The 19,876-nt window shown below is 31.1% G+C and overlaps 2 protein-coding genes across 3 annotated transcripts; one reads left to right on the forward strand and one right to left on the reverse strand.

Annotated features, from left to right (window-relative positions):
* Positions 1-7: 7 nt before the first annotated feature.
* On the forward strand, positions 8-13,212 carry LOC129320807 (RNA-dependent RNA polymerase 6). Its single transcript, XM_054966429.1, has 5 exons — positions 8-372; positions 6,953-7,252; positions 7,506-7,628; positions 8,387-11,110; positions 11,836-13,212. Exons 4-5 carry the CDS (start codon positions 8,399-8,401, stop codon positions 12,709-12,711), a joined length of 3,588 nt encoding a protein of 1,195 aa, XP_054822404.1. The 5' UTR covers positions 8-372; positions 6,953-7,252; positions 7,506-7,628; positions 8,387-8,398; the 3' UTR covers positions 12,712-13,212.
* Positions 13,213-14,211: 999 nt separating this feature from the next.
* Positions 14,212-17,838, reverse strand: LOC129319310 (APO protein 2, chloroplastic). Of its 2 annotated transcripts, none has more exons than XM_054964332.1 (4): positions 17,707-17,838; positions 17,133-17,278; positions 16,500-16,855; positions 14,212-15,487 (listed from the first exon to the last, which is right to left on the reverse strand). In XM_054964332.1, the coding sequence occupies exons 2-4, from the start codon at positions 17,274-17,276 to the stop codon at positions 14,656-14,658; spliced, it is 1,332 nt and encodes a 443-aa protein (XP_054820307.1). In that variant the 5' UTR covers positions 17,277-17,278; positions 17,707-17,838; the 3' UTR covers positions 14,212-14,655. The 2 variants fall into 2 exon arrangements, with proteins under 2 accessions (XP_054820307.1, XP_054820308.1); XM_054964333.1 differs by having other exon boundaries at positions 17,669-17,746.
* Positions 17,839-19,876: the final 2,038 nt, after the last annotated feature.

The following is a 19,876-nucleotide window of genomic DNA, read 5'->3' on the forward strand; positions in this document are numbered from 1 at the left end:
GGAGATAGGAGACTCGTGAGATTCACGACGAAGAGGCTAGCAAAAGGATCATATTCTCTCTTCTGTCATCAAAATCCCTTGTGCGACGAATCAACATATCAAATATCGGTACCAGTATATGTATAAAAATTACTGCTAAAGGTCGCGCACACAATCACAGCCTATTGAAACCTCCAATTTTGTGTGATACATTGAGATCGAGATTTTGTTGAAGTAATGGAGGAAAGTGCCGATCAAATGAGGAGAAGCTATGAAAGAAAGCAATACGGATGTTTGGGAATGGGTGATTCGGAAATAGAGACAGATTTGACGTTTCTGAGATGAAAACTGAGCAGATCGAAGTGGACGTACGCCGGAGAAAAGAGAATTCCGGTGAGTTCTTCAAGTTGACTTAAAAGAAATAGAGAATTGTAGCTGTAAATAAATTTTTTTCAAAATAAAAAACACAGCCAAAAAAAAAAATAATAAATAACGTTATCCTCAAACCTCAAGTTAACATGAAATTTGAGATGGGCCTTCATGATATAGTTGATCCATATTTGATAAAATTTTATTTTTATATTTTTAACAAAAAAAATTTAAAACAAAGACATAATTTTATGATTGTTAAAAAAGAAATATAGATTGAAAATTTCAAATTTAAATTGCTAGAATCAATTTTAGATGATAAATATTTCTTCATAGTAATGAGTAGCAAACATATACTCCCTCTGTTAAAAAATATAAAGTATTTTTTGAGAAGTTAAATATTTAAAAATATAAATGATTTTTTATTTGTAATCTTTCGAGATATAATCATTACTTTTTCTAAAAGTGCTTTTATTGATAATAATTTTATATTTATTGTAAAGTATTAAATAAGAGTAAATATGAAAAGATAGGATTAGTTAAAAAATAAGTAACTATTTTATTGAGAGGTGAAATTTAATTAAAAATATTTTATATTTTTGAACGAAAAGAATAAATTATAAGGTTATATTATATGTTTTCCCCACTCTTTTTGCTTCACATGTTGGCATTAATTTTATTTTATTTCAAAGGAAAAATAAGACATAAAGATCATAAAAATTAGTTTTTTGAAATAAATAAAGTTGAGAAATAAATATGAGCAAATTTTTTCTTTTATACTGATTATATAGATTAGAAATGAGTTTTTTTAAAAAAAAAAATTAATCTTCTTTGGCTATTTGCATGCAAGTACTTCCATTGCCTCATTCCTATGGGCTGTAGCATCTCATATACTTGATGGATTGTAGTCAAGAACTCAAGGTGACATAAGTGAATCATAACAATTTCTCTTGTATTATGTTTTTTCGGAAATATAATAAGGAAGCAAAGCCTAAAGAATCAGTTCGACAAGTAAATTATGGAGTGTAAGGAACCTTAATAGATATCATTTCTCTTAATGTCAATGCATTTCGACGAGGTATATTGTTGGGGGGGATGACAATAAAATTTTAAAAGGATGAATTAATAATAATTAAGTGTTCGATAAAATTTTTTATAAAATAAATTATAAATATCAATTTAAATAATTATAAATAAGAATTTGAATTATAAATTAATTATTATATTTAGAATTCAAATATCACATTTTTAAGTAAATTTTTAAATTTATAACTATTTCAATTAATATTTATAACTAATTTTTTTAAAAAAAATATGTTAAAAATTAATTATCATTAATTTTTTTTAAGACTTAACTATTATTTTTCTTATATTGTAGTCATATCGTGTAAGCCAATCGAGATAACTGTTGACTCCTCTAAACACGAACGTTTGTAAGAGATTTCATATCATAGTCTCTTGTAAATAGGACTTGTTAGGTTTCTATTTTTAAAACAATTTTTTAATAAAAAATTTAAAAACTTGATTAGATAAACATTTTGAATTTAATTATTTTCAAAACTGTTCTTATATTTTATTTTTAAAAATTAAAAATAAATATATTTGAAAGTTGTTTCGTTTTATTTTTCTTATTTATTTTTAAAATACATTATATTTAATTATTAAAAATTATAATTACCTTAACTAATTATCATCACAAGCTATCACAATTAACTATCAGCAATCATTACTATTAGTTAATTTTTTTAATTTTAAAATTATTTTTATATTAACACAATTAAATATAATTTTTTTATTTTATTTTAAAAAATAATTTTAAAAAATGTACTACAAAATAGTTTTTAAAAAACAAAAAATAGAAAGTAAAAACCAAACATACCTATAATCTCCTAATTTCTTCCGTAACATTCAAAGATGAATGTGATCTATCTTGAATCTTTGAAATGTATTACATATTACTTTCATGGAATTAAAAAAACACCCTAACTTTGTTAAGACCTTGATCTCAAATATAAATCAGTCCTTCTCTCATAGCTATCCTTTTAGCAATTGTATACAACTAATATCTCAACTTTGTCATGGAGCCACTTTTCCAACAACCATTCTTTTCCCATATAAGTACTTTGCATGTTAGTACCCACCTGTGATTAATCAACTCATGTACCATATTTAATTAGCCAAACAAATTTAAGAAATTTTTTGATAGACCCAGTGCACTACATAATTTATTGTTCATTTAATAAAATTGCACTAATACAATCAAATAAACTTTTATGTTTCATTATTTTTATGATTTTATTTTTATAATAGAATATCTATTTAATTTCTTATGTTTTTTCTATTATCATTAATATCAAGCATCAATTTATATTTGGATTAAAAGTTATTTTTATTTTTGAACTGTACACAAAAGATCATAAATGATCTAAAACTCAATTATGAATCAATTTTATCTCTCAACTTTAAAGATTTCCTCTGTCATCACCTTGTTAAAAATATTTAACGTCCATTAGTTATTAATGAATCTCACTATTTTTTAATATTTTTATTAAGTTAAGAATCATTTTTGTTCCTTAACTTCTATTTGAAGGGTTATTTTTGCCCTTCAATTGAAATATTTTATAATAAAAATATTAAAAAAATATAATGTGCGGCCCACTAACAGTCAACTAATATTGAAAAAATAGTAAGGTGATAAAAAAAGTAATCTTTAAAATTAAAAGACAGAATGGATCCATAATAAAGTTTATAATTATTTATGACTTTTTATATATATAGTTCAAGGATAAAAATAATTTTTAATCTTTTTTATTTAATATAATTAAAATTTCATTTTTATTAAATTTATTATGGATTATGCAATGTATCGGATTCATCTAAGGATTTTTTCCTTTTGATACTTTTCACCCAACCCTTGTAATTTTAGCATGATTGGCCTCACGCTGCTTTGACTTGAGTACTAGAGTGGAAACAAGTGGTCCAATAATAGTTTATTATCCTAAGGATGACCAACTGGGTTTCACTTTAGCTCCAATACTCAATTTTATGAACACATTGGGTTAATCTAAGACCCAACGAACATATATCGGGCCAACTTGGTGCCCGAAGGGTTAAGTCGGGTTTTGCCCAACTAAAAAACATTTTAAAATGCTTTTGGCCTTCCATTGTTAACCTTTTTTTGAATAGAATATAGTAACTAAATAATTTTAAAAAAATGTTCATGGAATATTATCAGAATATTATTTGCTTCATCCGATAGTGAAAGACATCAACAAGCTAGTTACTATATTTCGCATGGTAGAATTTAATGTTTATCAAGATCTTCATCTTTTATTGCCTCCTTGTTCTTTAGATTTTTTATTTTTTACTACTTGAGTATTATAAACTCTTGTTTTTTTATGTTATTATTGATATTTTTGTAAAAAAAATAGTTATAAAAATTAAAAATAAACATTCATGCATCATATCAATATCAGATTATTTAATTGTTTTTGAAATAACTCAGTAGAAAAAATCAGTAACTTTTTTATTTTCACTTTTTAAAATATTACTACTCGTAATTGTTCAGTAATAAATAAATATTACTAGATATTTTTATTTTTCATAAGTTTCCAAATTTTATTGAATAGTTATTCTAAGAAAAATAAAAAAGACATGATGCTACAGTATACCCATAGTAGGATTGATTTTTTTTTCATGCATATAGATTTGTTAACCACGTACCCGGGGGGGAAGAAAGGAAAAATCACATTCAGCCTCCTTTGAAGAGAATTAATCATAGATAAAATTAATGTAGAATAAATTATTGTTAAAATTGGAAACATGATTTTTTTTTCCTAATAGGACTTATTGTTAATCCTTATATGTGATTAATTCTCTTGGAAGGAGGCTGAATGTGATTTTAAAAAAAAAATTACGTACAGGTCTCAATAAGAAAATTAGTTATTCAAAAATCCAATTGCTTGTAAATATTAAAATATGACTTGTAAATATTGAAGTTTGATTTGTACTAAATGAGATTAAGAAAATTATTAATTTTTTTTTCAGAATTTGATTGTAATTTTTCAAGAGAAAGACACTAGAGGTAAGTATTATCAGAATAACATGCATTTTTGCTTAAGAAAATAAATTACAGCTGCAACTTGCAAATTTATTTCATTATTGATTAGCTCAATTTGTTTCCATTTATTTCAAATAGGAAGAAAAATTATTTCATTTTAAATTATTATATATAATATATAATTAAAATCATATAAGTCATTAGGTAAGAGATGATAATTTTTGTCATCTGATATTTTGAAAATTTTTATTTCATGAATTAAATACACACATAAAATTTATATAAGCATCCTGTCAAGTTTATTAAAAAAATATTAACTTCTCAAAAATTTGGATTTTCAACTTTCCTGATTATTAAGAAAATAGAACTTACTTAGACAAATTACTTCCTCAGTCTTTTTTTTAATTTTTTTTCTAATTTATCCATACCAATTCTCTTAATTTATAGTAATTAATAATTGGGTGTTTTTGTAATTTAAAACAGTATATTTACTAGCGTAGGAAATAAAAAAAAAAACCAAATAGACAAATCATACATTAACTTTTTAGGAAGAATATAGCTTAACATCTTATCCACGCCACTCTTTAAAGTAATTTTAAAGTTCATTTTCTACCATTTTCCTTTTTTTTTGTCCAGACTTATTTTCCTTTTCAACTTTGTTTAAAATGAGACCCAAGTGTAATGTAATGACAAATATGCTTTTAATTCATCGCTTGTCATTATGTTAAGTGGTTAACTCCTCATCTTCATTTCCTATTAATTATCAATAATTTATAATTAATACTCGATCCCTTTGCTTATTAATAAATATTAAAGATTTGACGCTCCCGCAAAACTTCTAGTGTTGTGCTTGTACGAAGCAAAGTGGGAATAAGATAGAGCTGAGAAAATAGGTTTTTTTGGCAATAAAGAAAATAAGTTGAACCATAGACTAGCTTATTTAACCTACCAAATTTGATTAATTGAGTTAAAAAAATTGACTCTTTTTTTTAAATAGACTGAACTAGTTCAAAATGCAAAATTAATAGGCTAAAATGGAAAAACTTGTAGGTTAAAAAAGTTAGCCCATGAGTTAACTTATTTTAAAAATTAGTTTTTTATTTTTTAAATCGTAATATATTTTTTTATAAATATATAATAATGATAAGATCTCTCAAATTTATAATTTATGACTCCCAAATATATCTTTTATATTTTAAAAATAATGTAAATCTTTTTTGCAATTTTGCTAATGAAATTTTTACTATAGTTTGTAAATTGATGATTTATTAGTCTTTATAAAAATATTTTTATATATATTAAAAAAATATCCATTTGTCTAAAATAACATGAGTTTACTTAGGAGTAGTAAAAAAAAAAAACCTAATGTGCAAGATTTGTCTAATAGAATTTAAAGGGGTGATTTAATTTGAAGATATATACATGATATGTTAATTATAAATTTTAAATTATTTTAAAAAAATTAAAATTGTATTTTGTAAGCTTACCTGTGAGTTTGTCAACTCATTAGTGTGCAAGTTGATTCGCAACTTATTTGTCCAACTCTAAAAAAAAAAAAAAAATCATGGCAGCATCACTTAAAGAGTAAAAGAGGCGTTTTATGTTGAATGTGGCCAAATATTGGCTTTTCATTTCACTAAATTTTAATATTAAAATTAAATGGTCTAGAATACACCTAGATGATTAATTTATAAAAATTTAAAATAAATTAACATTGCAATAAGTTATTTGTATTATATTTGAATTGTTCAAAGTATATTTAAATGTTTAAATTTTAAAAGTCATAAAAAAAATTTAATATTAAATTGGATCATATAGAATTTATATTTTTGTATTATTTGTTAATATAATTGCCCTTTTATTAAAAGAAATTGACTGCATAGATTAAATTTATATTGATCATATTGTTAATAAACAAATTATTTAAAAAAATTTATATTTTTTTTATAATTTTTATTTTGATAAATAGAATTAAAAATAAAAAATTTGAAATTTAAATTTAACTGTTCATGTTTTGTCAATAATGAGTACTATGATACTCATTTCTATAAGTATGGAAGACGGTTCATATTTAATATCAAAATTTTTATAATTTTTAAATTAATAAATATAATATTAAAAATATTTAAAAATTAATTTAACTGAACGCATATAAATAATTTTAAAATGTCAGGGCCACACTTTTTTCGAATCCTCTTTTCATCCTTTTTCTCCTTTTCTTTTCCTCATCCTCATCTTCACCTTTAAACAACAAAATAAACTGTCTAAATTTATTTATTTTATAAAATAATTATTATATTATCATATAAAAGTAAAATAAAAATAAATTTATATTTAAGCTATTGAAAGTAAGCCTATACTATTCACAGTTGTATATTATTATTAATTTTTATAAATTAAATTTATTTATTTATTTTATTGCTGTTATAAACTATGTAGATTTAATTTTAATAGTTTAAAATTATTTTTTTATTTTTAATATAATATTATGGTGATTGTTTATAAAATAATTGAATCTAAGCCGTTCATTTTTTTTATTCAAAGGCGGAGATGGGGATGAGGAGAAGAAAAGGAGAGAAGGGATGAGGAGAGGATCTCCTTCCTGATCAGCACCCGGTCAATGTGGGCGCGAGAGAGTGTCAAGTCATGCAAAAAGTGAGCTTAGAGGAGAAGCCTAGTGACGCGGACGCGAGATAGAGAAAAGTCATGGAGAGTAAACTTGGTGGAGAAGTTTAGTGAATGGCATTCTAGCCCCATCTACAAATCCTTCACTCACTACCTCCTAGACTGGCATTTCGTTTCGCGCTCCAAGATTTTCGTGTTAGCTAGTAACTGAATCGGAAGGTTGGTTTCTCTTTTTCTCTTTTCGTGAAGGAATGCTTTTTTTCACTTTTAAACTAAAATTCTGATCAAGAGGTATCTGAGGATTGGCTCTACGAATACGATGTTATATATGTTGGGTTCTTAATGTATGCAGGTTTTTTGTTTTGTTTTTGGGAGCGGTTTAATCATAGTTTTGATACCAATGATTGTTACGCATTTGCGGCTGCTTGGGTTCTGTAAGATGTGATTTGTTTATTTCGATCAATGTATGCAGGTTGGAAGTCAGCTTGTTTCCGAGGAACGTGCGAAGACTGTGCGGTCAAATTGATCAGGGTGATAGAAATTTCCCAAAGATCGCGTAGATTGCTATTATCTTTTGCACCTCATATTACTGGTGGTAAGATAATTTTGCTTCCGTTTTCATGGAGTTTTTCCCCCCTTGAGGGAGGAGTGAGGAGAGTTGGGAACTAAGATATCGCTTCCAGAATTTGTCAGTGCCAATCTGTTCTTTGGTTTGGCACTTTTAGGGGAAATCATATGAATATACCGTAGATGCTGTTCTTTATTTAAAGTGAAGTCAAGTTTCTGTCCTCGACAAACGTAGATAACTGTTCTCAAATTTTGGCATTCAGTGACTATTATTGACTAGTTTGTGTGTTATAAGCTTGTGATCTGGAGTGGGGAAAGAAAGGAGGGGCTTAAGATTTAAAATATATCATGATTCTCTCTCAACATGTATTACTTACAAGCTTATGATTTGTTTTGTAACTGTGCCATGGAAAATCAGTCTATAGAACTGGAAGTGTTAAACTGTGTATAAAATTTAATTTACTATTTTTATGTATTTGCTTGTCCATGTCTCTCTCACTGTCTTATAGTTCATTGTTGATTTTACTTTATTTGGTGGATTGTGTATTGAGTACTTTATAAATTATGTGCATCCAAATATAATGCTCCTTCTCCATCACGCATTCAGAAATCCTTCTTATTTGTTTGTTCAATAGTTTAGTACTTGTGATCACAAGAATGTTACTTTTAATGAACAAGCTTATTAGAAATGTAGTCTCTCACACCCCCTTTCCTCTCAGCTATTTTACATGTGGCAATCTCCAAAACTAATTTAACTGATAAAAATATGCACCATGTGTTTTGCAGACTACCCAAAAAATGGAGCTACCAGGTAGAGGAAAAAAAAGTATAGTTACTCAAGTTAGCATTGGTGGATTTGATGGTCAGGTCAAAGCCAAAGATCTTGTGACATACTTGGAAGATAAAATTGGACTTGTAGATAGATGTCGGCTCAAAACTTCTTCAACCCCTCAAGAGTCTTATCCAGATTTTAAAATTGCTGACACAGCAAAAATTGAAAGAACAGATGACTATAAGAAGGTGGAGCCTCATGCGTTTGTGCATTTTACATTACCTGAATATGTAACTGAGGCTTGCAATGCTGCTGGCCGCTGTGACCTATTTTGGCAGAATCAGCATTTAAAGGTTAGCTTGGGACCTGAAAATCCATACTCCTTAAACCAAAGGAGGAGAACTACAACTCCTCATAAGTTAACCGATGTTCTTGTTGAAATTGGGAGTTTGATTGACCCAGAGAACTTCTATGTTGCCTGGAGAGGACCTGATAAAGGGGTAAACTTTCTTGTAGATCCATTTGATGAGATGTGTAGAATATGTTTCCACAAGGACGTTGCTTTCTCTTTTAAAGGTATAGAGAAAAAGGCAGTGATCAAGTGTGACTTTCAGGTGGGATTCTTAGTCAGAGATATAAATGAAATCAAGAGATACAAGGATCCGTTATCTGCATCTGAAGTTATTCTATTACAGTTGGCTTCTTCACCTTTGATTTGGTACAGAACTGCTGATGATGACATTGAGGAATCTGCTACACATGATTTGCTAGACGATGATGATCCATGGATCAGAACCACGGATTTCACACCAAGTGGGGCCATTGGCCGCTGCAATTTTTACAGAATTTCTATGTCAGTCAGGTATGGTAATAAATTGATGAAGGCCATGAAGTATCTAAAAGACCAAAGAGTCCAAGAGATTTTACCTAGCCAGCCTATTAAGATAAAGAACGAACCTTCTTATGGGGTACTCATGTCAGATCATTTCTTCAGCATCCATTCCCAGGAAGGCATTGCATTTGACATTTTGTTCTTGGTTAATGCAATAATGCACAAAGGCATACTCAATCAACACAGGTTGTCAGATAGCTTTTTTGAGTGGTTGAGAAATCGGCCTAAGGATGTCAATGTGGCTGCTCTCAAGCACATATGTTCTTACAAGCGCCCAGTATTTGATGCAGCCAAGAGGCTAAAAGTGGTCCAAGAGTGGTTGCTCAGAAATCCAAAGCTGTACCAGATCTCCAAACAATCCGATGATATTGTAGAGGTTCGGAGACTTGTCATAACACCAACCAAAGCATATTGTCTACCCCCAGATGTTGAAATGTCAAACAGGGTTCTAAGGAATTTCAAAGAAGTTGCAGATCGATTCTTGAGAGTCACATTTATGGATGAAGGCATGCAGACAATCAATGCATCTGCTCTAAACTATTATGTTGCTCCAATAGTGAAGGAGATCACGTCGAACCCCTTCCCACAAAAGACTAATATATATAGAAGGGTGAAGACAATCTTGGAAAAGGGTTTTCACTTCTGTGGCCGAAAATATTCATTTCTAGCCTTCTCATCCAATCAACTACGAGATCATTCTGCATGGTTTTTTGCTGAAGAGACCATAACTTGTGATCATATAAGAGATTGGATGGGGAGGTTCAATCAAAGGAATGTTGCAAAATGTGCTGCAAGGATGGGACAGTGCTTCTCATCTACATATGCAACTGTGGAGGTTGCAGCACGTGATTATAAGTTAATACCTGATATTAAGAGGAATAATTATGATTTCTCTGATGGAATTGGTATTATTAGACCAGATCTTGCAAGAGCAGTAGCTGAGAAATTGAAATTGGATGATGTGCCCTCAGCATATCAGATAAGATATGCTGGTTTTAAAGGGGTTGTAGCATGTTGGCCAGCCAGTGATGATGCATTCCAACTTTCACTGAGATCAAGCATGAACAAATTTGAATCGACCCACACCACTTTGGAGATCTGTTCTTGGACTAGGTTTCAGCCTGGTTTCCTTAATAGACAAATCGTGACATTGCTTTCAGCACTGAATGTGCCTGATGATGTATTTTGGAACATGCAGGAGGCAATGGTTTCAAAGTTGAACAAAATGCTTGTGGATGTAGATGTGGCTTTTGATGTTCTCACAAAGTCTTGTGCCGAGCATGGAAATGCTGCAGCAATAATGTTGAGTGTTGGTTTCAGTCCTGAATTGGAACCTCACCTTAGAGGTATATTAACATCTGTGCGTGCTGCACAATTATGGGGCCTTAGAGAAAAGGCTAGGATCTTTGTTTCATCTGGCCGCTGGCTGATGGGTGTCTTAGATGAATTGGGTGTCCTTGAACAAGGACAATGCTTTGTACAAGTCTCTGCCCCATCTCTTGAAAATTGTTTTGCAAAGCATGGCTCAAGGTTTAAAGAGACAAAGAACCTGCAGGTAGTTAAAGGCTTTGTGGTTATTGCCAAAAATCCCTGTCTTCACCCTGGAGATGTAAGAATTTTGGAAGCAGTTGATGCTCCTGGTTTACATCATTTACACGATTGTCTTGTTTTTCCTCAAAAGGGTGATAGACCCCATACAAATGAGGCTTCTGGAAGTGATCTTGATGGGGACCTTTATTTTGTCACGTGGGATGAGAACCTTATTCCACCTAGCAAGAGGAGTTGGACGCCTATGGAGTATATATCTCAAGAAAGCAAACTTCTGTCGCGTCAAGTTACAACTCGAGTATGTGTTCTTTCATTCATTTTTTCTCGCATATGTTACATGCTTTCCATGGGCAAAACTAAAATAATACTGTTTAATATCTTTCATATATTATGTTAGACTGTCATTCTTTTATAAAAATTTAGGGAGCATGTTTAGGTTAAGGACTAACCTCAAGTTATCAAAGTAAATATTGAGGGCATATTTATCAAATTCATGCAGTAGCATTGCCATCATTTTATTGACACCTTTATGGGAACCATATCCAAACCTTCATATCTAAGTTCTTTTTGGTCGTTGATGACATGTATAAAAAGTAGAGAATGGAAAAATAAATAAAAGGAAGAAATGACTTGTATTGATCTTTTTGTGGTTTTGAAATTGAAGTTCAAGACTAAATGCACAAATCTATGCATTTTTACTACTGAGATGCCAGTGTCATGTAATTTAGTGACAATTTGTGCTTAAGATTATATTGCTGAATTGGCATCTAATACATTACTGTTGTAGTAGTCATGACCAAAACAACAAGAAGTGTGTCCAGGGACTTGGAACAAGCGCCTAATTTAGAACTGATTATATGAAATTAGAGAGTCAGAATTAAAGGTGTTCAGCGTGTTATCTTGCAATTCTCTGCACTCACTGTACTTTATCATTGAACCTATCTTGAACTACTTTATTTTTGTTTTTCTTGTTGAGCGTAATTACCTGTATTCTGAAAATGGATATCCTCTTACACTCTGCAGGACATAACAGAATTTTTTGTCAGAAATATGGTAACTGAGAATTTGGGGGCAATCTGCAACGCACATGTGGTACATGCTGATCTTAGTGACTATGGTGCATTGGATGAGAATTGCATAGCCCTGGCTGAGCTAGCAGCCACAGCTGTTGATTTCCCAAAGACTGGAAAGGTTGTCTCTATGCCTTCCCATTTGAAACCAAAATTATACCCTGATTTTATGGGGAAGCAGCCACACCAGTCTTATAAATCCAAGAAAATCCTTGGTAGGCTTTACCGGCGAATCAAAGATGCTTATGATGAGGATTTGGATGGTACTAGTTCGAAGCATGAAACTGGTGATATACCTTATGATGCTAACCTTGAGGTTCCCGGGGCTGTTGAGTTTATTTACGATGCATGGGCCCAGAAGTGCTGTTATGATGGTCAGCTGAATGGATTGCTTAGTCAATACAAAGTGGAAAGAGAAGAAGAAGTTGTAACTGGACAGATTTGGTCCATGCCCAAATACAGCAGCAGAAAGCAAGGAGAACTTAAAGAAAGGCTCAAGCATGCCTACAGTGCCCTGAAGAAAGAATTTAGGCAAACTTTTGAGAAATTGGATTCAAATATGGAAGAACTAAATGATGAAGAAAAACATTTACTATATGAGCAGAAGGCATCAGCCTGGTACCTGGTCACATATCATCCTGAATGGGTGAAGAAGTCCCGTGATCTTCAAGACAAATCCGTTGATCATGGAAATAATGTGATGCTGAGTTTCCCGTGGATTGCTGTTGATTATCTGGCTTGTATTAAGATAAGGAATCGAGGAGTTGTAAGTGTTGATTCTACAAAGCCAGTTGATTCTTTGGCAAAGTACCTAGCTGAAAGGCTGTGAATCTTTGTCTTCTACCCAAGCTTGGCTTCAAGGCCACTCTGCCATTTTTATAAATAGATGCTGTGACTTTGTATCTAGTTCATATGCCCTGTTTGGTGTTTCAGTTTTTCTGCTTTGCTTTTAATCTATCTAGGCTTGTTCCCATCTTGTTTGTGCGTGGCAATAATGTGCTTGGTCTATCACATTATACAATGGACTGTACTTTCTTCTATAACTGTTGTGCATGTGGTGATGGAGATGCCAGAAACAAACAGGAAGCAGAATGTTTTGTGATGGATATTCTCGTGCATATTGACTAAGCCCTTGATCATGTAAATTTACAGGGTCCTCTGGTCATATTTTAGATTTTGTTTTCATTTCTTTCATGAACTTATTGGAATGTGTACGAGTTTGTTTCCAAACTGATTGAACGTCCAATTGACACTGGTTTTGTAATTCTATTGAGCCTGTGTGTATTTCAATAGGAAGAAATAACAATTCTCATTATGAGACTTGGCAGTATCCTCATCCTGCAAAATTGTTGGACTCTTGTTTTGATTTGTTCCAAGCACTATTCAAAATCAGACGGGACAGTTGGACTTGTTGGAGTTATTAATGGCTCATCAAAAAACTATTTTCATAGTTGAGTTGGGTTGAACTGAGGGTAAGTTGTTATTGAATTTTTTGGTGGAAACTTGATGGGTCTAAATAAAATATTAAATAAGGCCAAATAATTTTAAGAAAATTAGAAAAATTAAACTCCATTAAAAGCCAACTTCACTTTTTGGAATCTTTACAGGTTTGTATTATAAATCCAAGACCAGTTTTTTAGGATACAAATGGTTATAAGTATGTATGTAAATACTTTTAAGTTTATTTATATTTAATTTAATAAAGATCTTTTTATATTTGATGAATTATAAAATTATAATTTATAATATTGTTAATTTATAATTATGTGTTATTTTGTTAACAAATAGTGAAATTGTTTCTTATATGTATTAATTATATTCATTTAACGTTATTTTTTATTTACCTTTCATGTCACCCATTCAACCAAGAGTTTCACTTGTTATACTATGAAAACTGAAACCCATATCTTTTCTGGTTTATTATTTAGTCTGGGTTTTAAAACATTGGTTCCCAGACTTCATAATCCCATCCTATTGCATCTTTTAAGACAATTCTATGGACCCAGAGAATGATGTGAAACATCAAACATGCAAGAGTCGTGAAGGGCATAGGCTATTCCTAATTCCTCAATTCATTTGTTCTCTGCAATGATGGATTTATCCAAATTAATAAAAATGCCTTGTTTACCATGAATGAGAGGGTCTGCAAAACCTTTAAATTATATAATACTAAATCATAAAAATAATACATAGTAAATACACACACACACACACACACACACAAGCTCTTAAAAGGAACCTAGCATATTTTGCATTAACATTTCCTTTTAGTGAGGCTTTGTTTCATAAGGAAATCAAGCAGTTGTTTGATTCCCATAAACACAACATAAAAATCCAAGCTATTTTCACAGACTTGAGGTTTAGAGGAGACATGTTCACTCCCATGAATATTTTCATTACAATCATAGCATCACTATTTCTATAACTTTTTTAAGGTTAAGTGGATCTTGATATCAATAATAATTTCCCCTAGTTTAACAAAATGTAATTTTCATCTCATGGTCAAGGAGATGTTGCATAAAAAGCTTTAATCGTATTCTTTGTTCCATCAACCACACTCTTTCAACATTTTCTTTATCTTCTGCTATGGTACTCAGAGACTAACATATTCACACCACATGCTGCTTTAACCACCAAATAATCCCCGGCCAGCATAAATCAAGAGAAGTATACTCCATTTATGCAACAATCCTCGTCATATTCCATTAACATCCTACATAGTGCATACATTTCACAATCCATACCCTCTTGAGATTTAGAAGAGTAATTCATCTCAAACTACCATTTCAGCTTCTTTTACATTTGATGGGATCCCCACATCCAGCCTCATAGTTGGTTTGTACTGTTCAGGTATCGCAGCACCAGCCTGAATGCATATTTCCACAATAGCAGGGGCTTGCCCATAGAAATCTCGAAGCTCTCGTTGCAACGGTGGCCCATTCACATCAGGAACATGCCACACGTATCTTGGAGGTATCAAGTCGTCGAGCACTGCAGCCTGCCACCCATGCTGCCCATTGCGTTGTTGGTGTTTATGAGCTCCACAGTTCTGTGCCTTGTGCCCTGATGGACCAACATGAATTTCTGGGCAATATCCACAAACCCTCACAGGGTACATTCGCATTAGTCTCTTCGCCCCTTTCCTCATTTGTTCCCACGCTTCAAGAGTTTCCTCAGCAAGGCAGATTGTCTCTTCTTTGCTAGATGGAGCTATGACTTCTGAATCAGGAATTTCAATTAGTAATGGTTTCACAGGCTCCTCTGGGACCATATCTGGTAGTTCACTTTCATCAGCATCAATGAATTCTTTCCTCCCTATGCGGATTATAGGCTTTCTTCTCCTTTTGGCAGCATACTCTGGAATTTCAACACCAGCTTGAATGCAAAGTTCAACTACGGCTGGAATTCGGGGGATAGAAAATCTCTCTTCATGAAGAATGCGCTTTCCAAGACGGTCATACAAGTGATAGGCTTCGATTGGCACTAATATGTCTTCAACGAATGCATTTGTCCATTCATGAAGGCTATGGCGGAGATTAGCTCGTGATCCTTTACAGGACTTGAAAGGATGTCCAACAGGTCCTACATGGATTTCAGTACACCACCTGCACTAGTACATCAATGCAATAAGTGTCAACTAAATGCATACATTAAGGAAACCAAATGGTGTGTGTGAGTGTGTTGGGGTCGTGGGGGCAGGAATAAAGGTATGGATTATGGAACATGGGTTCAATGAAAATAAGAAACTTACAAAGATGTGTATAAAATTATTGTCAAGTACATTAAAACAAGACAGCATGAAGAACCCTCACATTGGTAATTGTATTCATTGAGAATTGCCTAGTAAATACAAATTTGAAATAATGGTAGCCATATTAAATTATTATTTCTACCCTCTATATTCTAATGTGTATAGCTGAAAATGCATATAGAGAATAGAAAGAAAAATTTAAATTTTATAAAACAATGTGTAGAGACAAGCTATTTGAATGTCCTACATAGTCATCAAGAGGCAGCCAATTGCTTAGTGCCAACAAACTTTAGAGAATAGTTCACATCTTGCAGCCCTGGCAGTATGTTTAGGGATACCGTTAAACAGTTCAAGCAGTGAACATGCTTGCTAAAGATTAAGGAGGAAGGGAACTACTAGGTATTAACCTACCAATGAGAACTACTAGGTATTAACCTACCAATGAACTGGACCATCCAAGGTCATAACATCACCATTATATCTAATAATACAACCATTTGCTTTTTTGAAGAAAAAAACAAAGACGAATACCTATCAACTTACCCAGGGAAATAGCAAATTATTGGCGGCAATAACTTAGATCAGAGCTATAATAATGACGAGACAGTCAACAACTAAGAGTTGTTGCGGTAAAGCAATGTTAGAAGTTAAGCATCATTTATATAACTGTCATTGCAACCATTTAAGCTGCGTGAAGATCTTATCATGCCAAAAAGACAGAAATAACAATGGCACTCGATACCAGACTTGTTGAATCACAGTAAAACCACATATAAACGAAGTTACACCCAGTTTCCCAAATTTTGAATAAGCCAAATTCTATTATAGCCAAAAGTTTGCTAGAAGATAGAGATTAATTTAATTACCCACAAGCATGCACTGGCAACACTTTAAGCAGCTTCTTCAGATTATTAACCAAAGTAATCCTTGCATTATATACATTATAAGCAGTTGGGATGAGGCTCTTCACCAGCAACCCATTCTTTGGAGGTGGCAAAGATCTCCTTTTTGGTTCATCTTTCATCTTCTTCTTTAGCCTCTCCCTAGCTGCTCGCCGCAGCTCAACAATGGGTGTTGGGAAAGGTTTTTTATCCTTTCTTGAATATTTCGGAGGAAAATCAGCATTTTGAGGAATTTCATTTCTGATGGTTAATGCATGTTGACAAAAATTGTGTGGTGGAGCTCTAATCTTTATAGGAACACTAATCTTGCTGCAACTATACTGCACAAGGGAACAAAAAAATTAAAGATATAACGTCATCTCTACATAAATATAAAGTTTCATGAATTGGACAGTTTTCTTGACAAGATTAACCAAATCATTACATTTCAGCCTCCCACTACCTCAATCAAGCATAAAATGTAAACAAGAGAAGGAAGTAGAGTGACTAATTTTAGTTTGTGATCAACTCTAAATTAAGCCATATAAATCAAACTTCAACTAACAGCCTCACAAATATCCTCCGCTCAAATCTAAAATCAACAATGACGCGACATACCTGCAAATAATTAAGAAAACTAAGACGCAGCAATAGGTTAGGCTTAAGAATTAACGAAACTGTGAATGATTCTTGTGGGGTTATAGCCATCCCTTTACTGAGCAGCACAGTCCCACCAGAGACATTATTCGAAACACAATTCATTCCTGAAACCACAGAAGTTAATAAACCTGGATAACTGAAAAGAATCAACTACAAGGTCGAAGCTTGAGAGCATATTTCTGAAGGGAAAAAAAAATCATAATTACACTAAAAGATCTCAACTTTACGACATTTAAAAGATAATAGCTATATTGGAAGCAAGGAGCATGTGAGACATTCATCCCCATCTTCACAAGAATGAAAAAAGATAAATATATATATATATATATATTGAAAATTTGAAATCTAACTATTGATGAACCGTTTAAGCATAGGAAGTTAGGAAAACATGCACTTTGTCTGAAGCAAAAGATGAAACGGATAATACGCAAAAGATGAAAATTTGAAGTAATGAAGAGTGAACATAGAACAAAGGGGATGAGAAAGACGCTGACCAATCTCCAAGAGAGGAGTGGTGAGTGACGATATTTACCAATTTCTTGGAATGTTGAATTTGGTAGAGCAAGAATGGCCAGTTCGCGTCAAATAGGTTCACCATGATAGCCTTACCGGCGAGGAAAGTAGCCACTGCTTCTCACCAGCGGGTAATGAATCGGATTTTTCTTTTTTCTTTTTTCTTTTTCTTTCTTTTCACCAATTTGGGATGTGTTTATAAATTATACACACACATTTTAGTGATTAATGATTTTTAAATTTTTGGAATTAGTAAAAATAAGAGTGTAATTAAAGAATAATAATTTACATTCTTGAAATTTTTAAATGATAATAAATTAAAGCTAATTTTCTTAAAAGTGACAATTAAAAGGAAGAGAAAAAAGTATGAATAATATACCTTATGTTTTAAACTTATAATAATAATGAACATGAAAAGATATAGTATATAATATATAATAAAATTGTAGCAAGTTGCTACTCTATAAGATACGCCGTTCTTTTTTTTTAGTTAATTTTGAAAGAAGCAAACTTAAATTAAAAGGAATAAAATAGGAGTGGTTTGGTTAGGGTTAGAGTCGGAAAAATGAATTGAGCCTGCGAGCTAACTCATTCAACCCATAAAATTTGACAGGTTGAGTTAAATAAATTGACCTATTTTTTAAAATGAGTTGGGCTAGTTCAACCCGTAAAACCAACGGGCTAAAACGGGTTAGCCCGCGGGTAACATATTTTCTTAAAAATAATTTTTTATTTTTTAATCACATTATTTTTTTTATAAATTTATAATAATGACAATATTTTTCAAATATATAATATATGACTCTCAAATATATTCTTTATATTTAAAATATAGTGTAAATTCTTTTTACAATTTGCAAATAAAATTTTTGTTATAATTTATAAATCGATAATTTATTAGTTTTTATAGAAATATTTTAAATATATATTATTTATTAATCTCATAAGATTTATTGATTGAAATTATAAATATAAATTCATTGAGAAAAATAATATAGGTTACATTCAATTTTTTTTTCATTGAGAAAGATAACACGCCTAGATAAGAAGATGATTAATAGTAAAACTTTAGCAAAATGAATTTGCTTGGTTAAATTTTATATTTATTTTATTTATTTACAAGTTCTTTAATTTTTAATTTTCTTTAAAAAGTAAAATAAATAAATATATTTATATTATATAAATTTTAAATTATTAAAAAAATCTGATAAACTTTTGTGACCCAACTCGTGAGTTGGCTAACCCGTTAGAAAATGAGTTGAGTTAAGTTTTTTAGCCCGTTTTGTCTGGTGGGTTGGCCCAACCCAACCCACAAAAATGTCAGCCCTATGGACTAGCTTGTGGGCTCGCCCGTAACTCAGTCATCCAGTGCTAGTTAGAGTCCATGCATAGAAAGATCAAGGTGAGACAATAGTTTTTTTATTAAAAAAATTTTAAAAATTAGTTCTCTATTCCAAATCAAACTAAAATTAGATTAATTATGATTAAAATAACATAATTTACTTAAAATATGTAAAAAAATTCATATTTAACTATATTTACTACATCTGAATAACTTCTTCCTTCTGCTCTTTGCATAATTCATTTACCTAAGAATACGATGTCTAAAGTTGAAAGATAATTTAATTAAAATATGTAAAAAAAATCATATTTAACTATATTTATTACACCTGAATAACTTCTTCCTTCTTTCTTTGCATAATTCAATTTATCTAAGGATACGATGTCTAAAGTTGAAAGATGGAAAGTGAAATCTTAGAAGTGTAATATGTATTATTTTTTCTTTTCTTTAAAAAATTCAAAATGACATCAATTTTAGACTCATGAGGGATACACACACATACATACGGGAGAATTACTCACAAATCATTCTTCTAAACTCAATTGTTAATAAATTTGAGAGTAATTAATTATTTGAAGTGGGATATTAAAATAATTCTCCCTATATATATAATATGCAATCCAATTGATCTTTCCAACTCATTATGTTAGACAAGTTACATTGGGTCAGCCAAGTTATGCTCGGATTGGATCAAAAACATCATTCTTAGACTCGTGAGAAGTAAAATAGATATAATGATAGGTAACACAATCAACCTGTCTAACGTATTAAATTAGATAGGTTATACTACGTTAATCCTAGGTTAATCAAGCTAAAACATGTTGAATTAATCTTGGTTCAATGTCTT

Source organism: Prosopis cineraria, unplaced genomic scaffold, assembly GCF_029017545.1.
Source record: "Prosopis cineraria cultivar Desert tree isolate PC_DT_omini unplaced genomic scaffold, ASM2901754v1 PC9, whole genome shotgun sequence".
Classification (NCBI taxonomy): Eukaryota; Viridiplantae; Streptophyta; class Magnoliopsida; order Fabales; family Fabaceae; genus Prosopis; species Prosopis cineraria.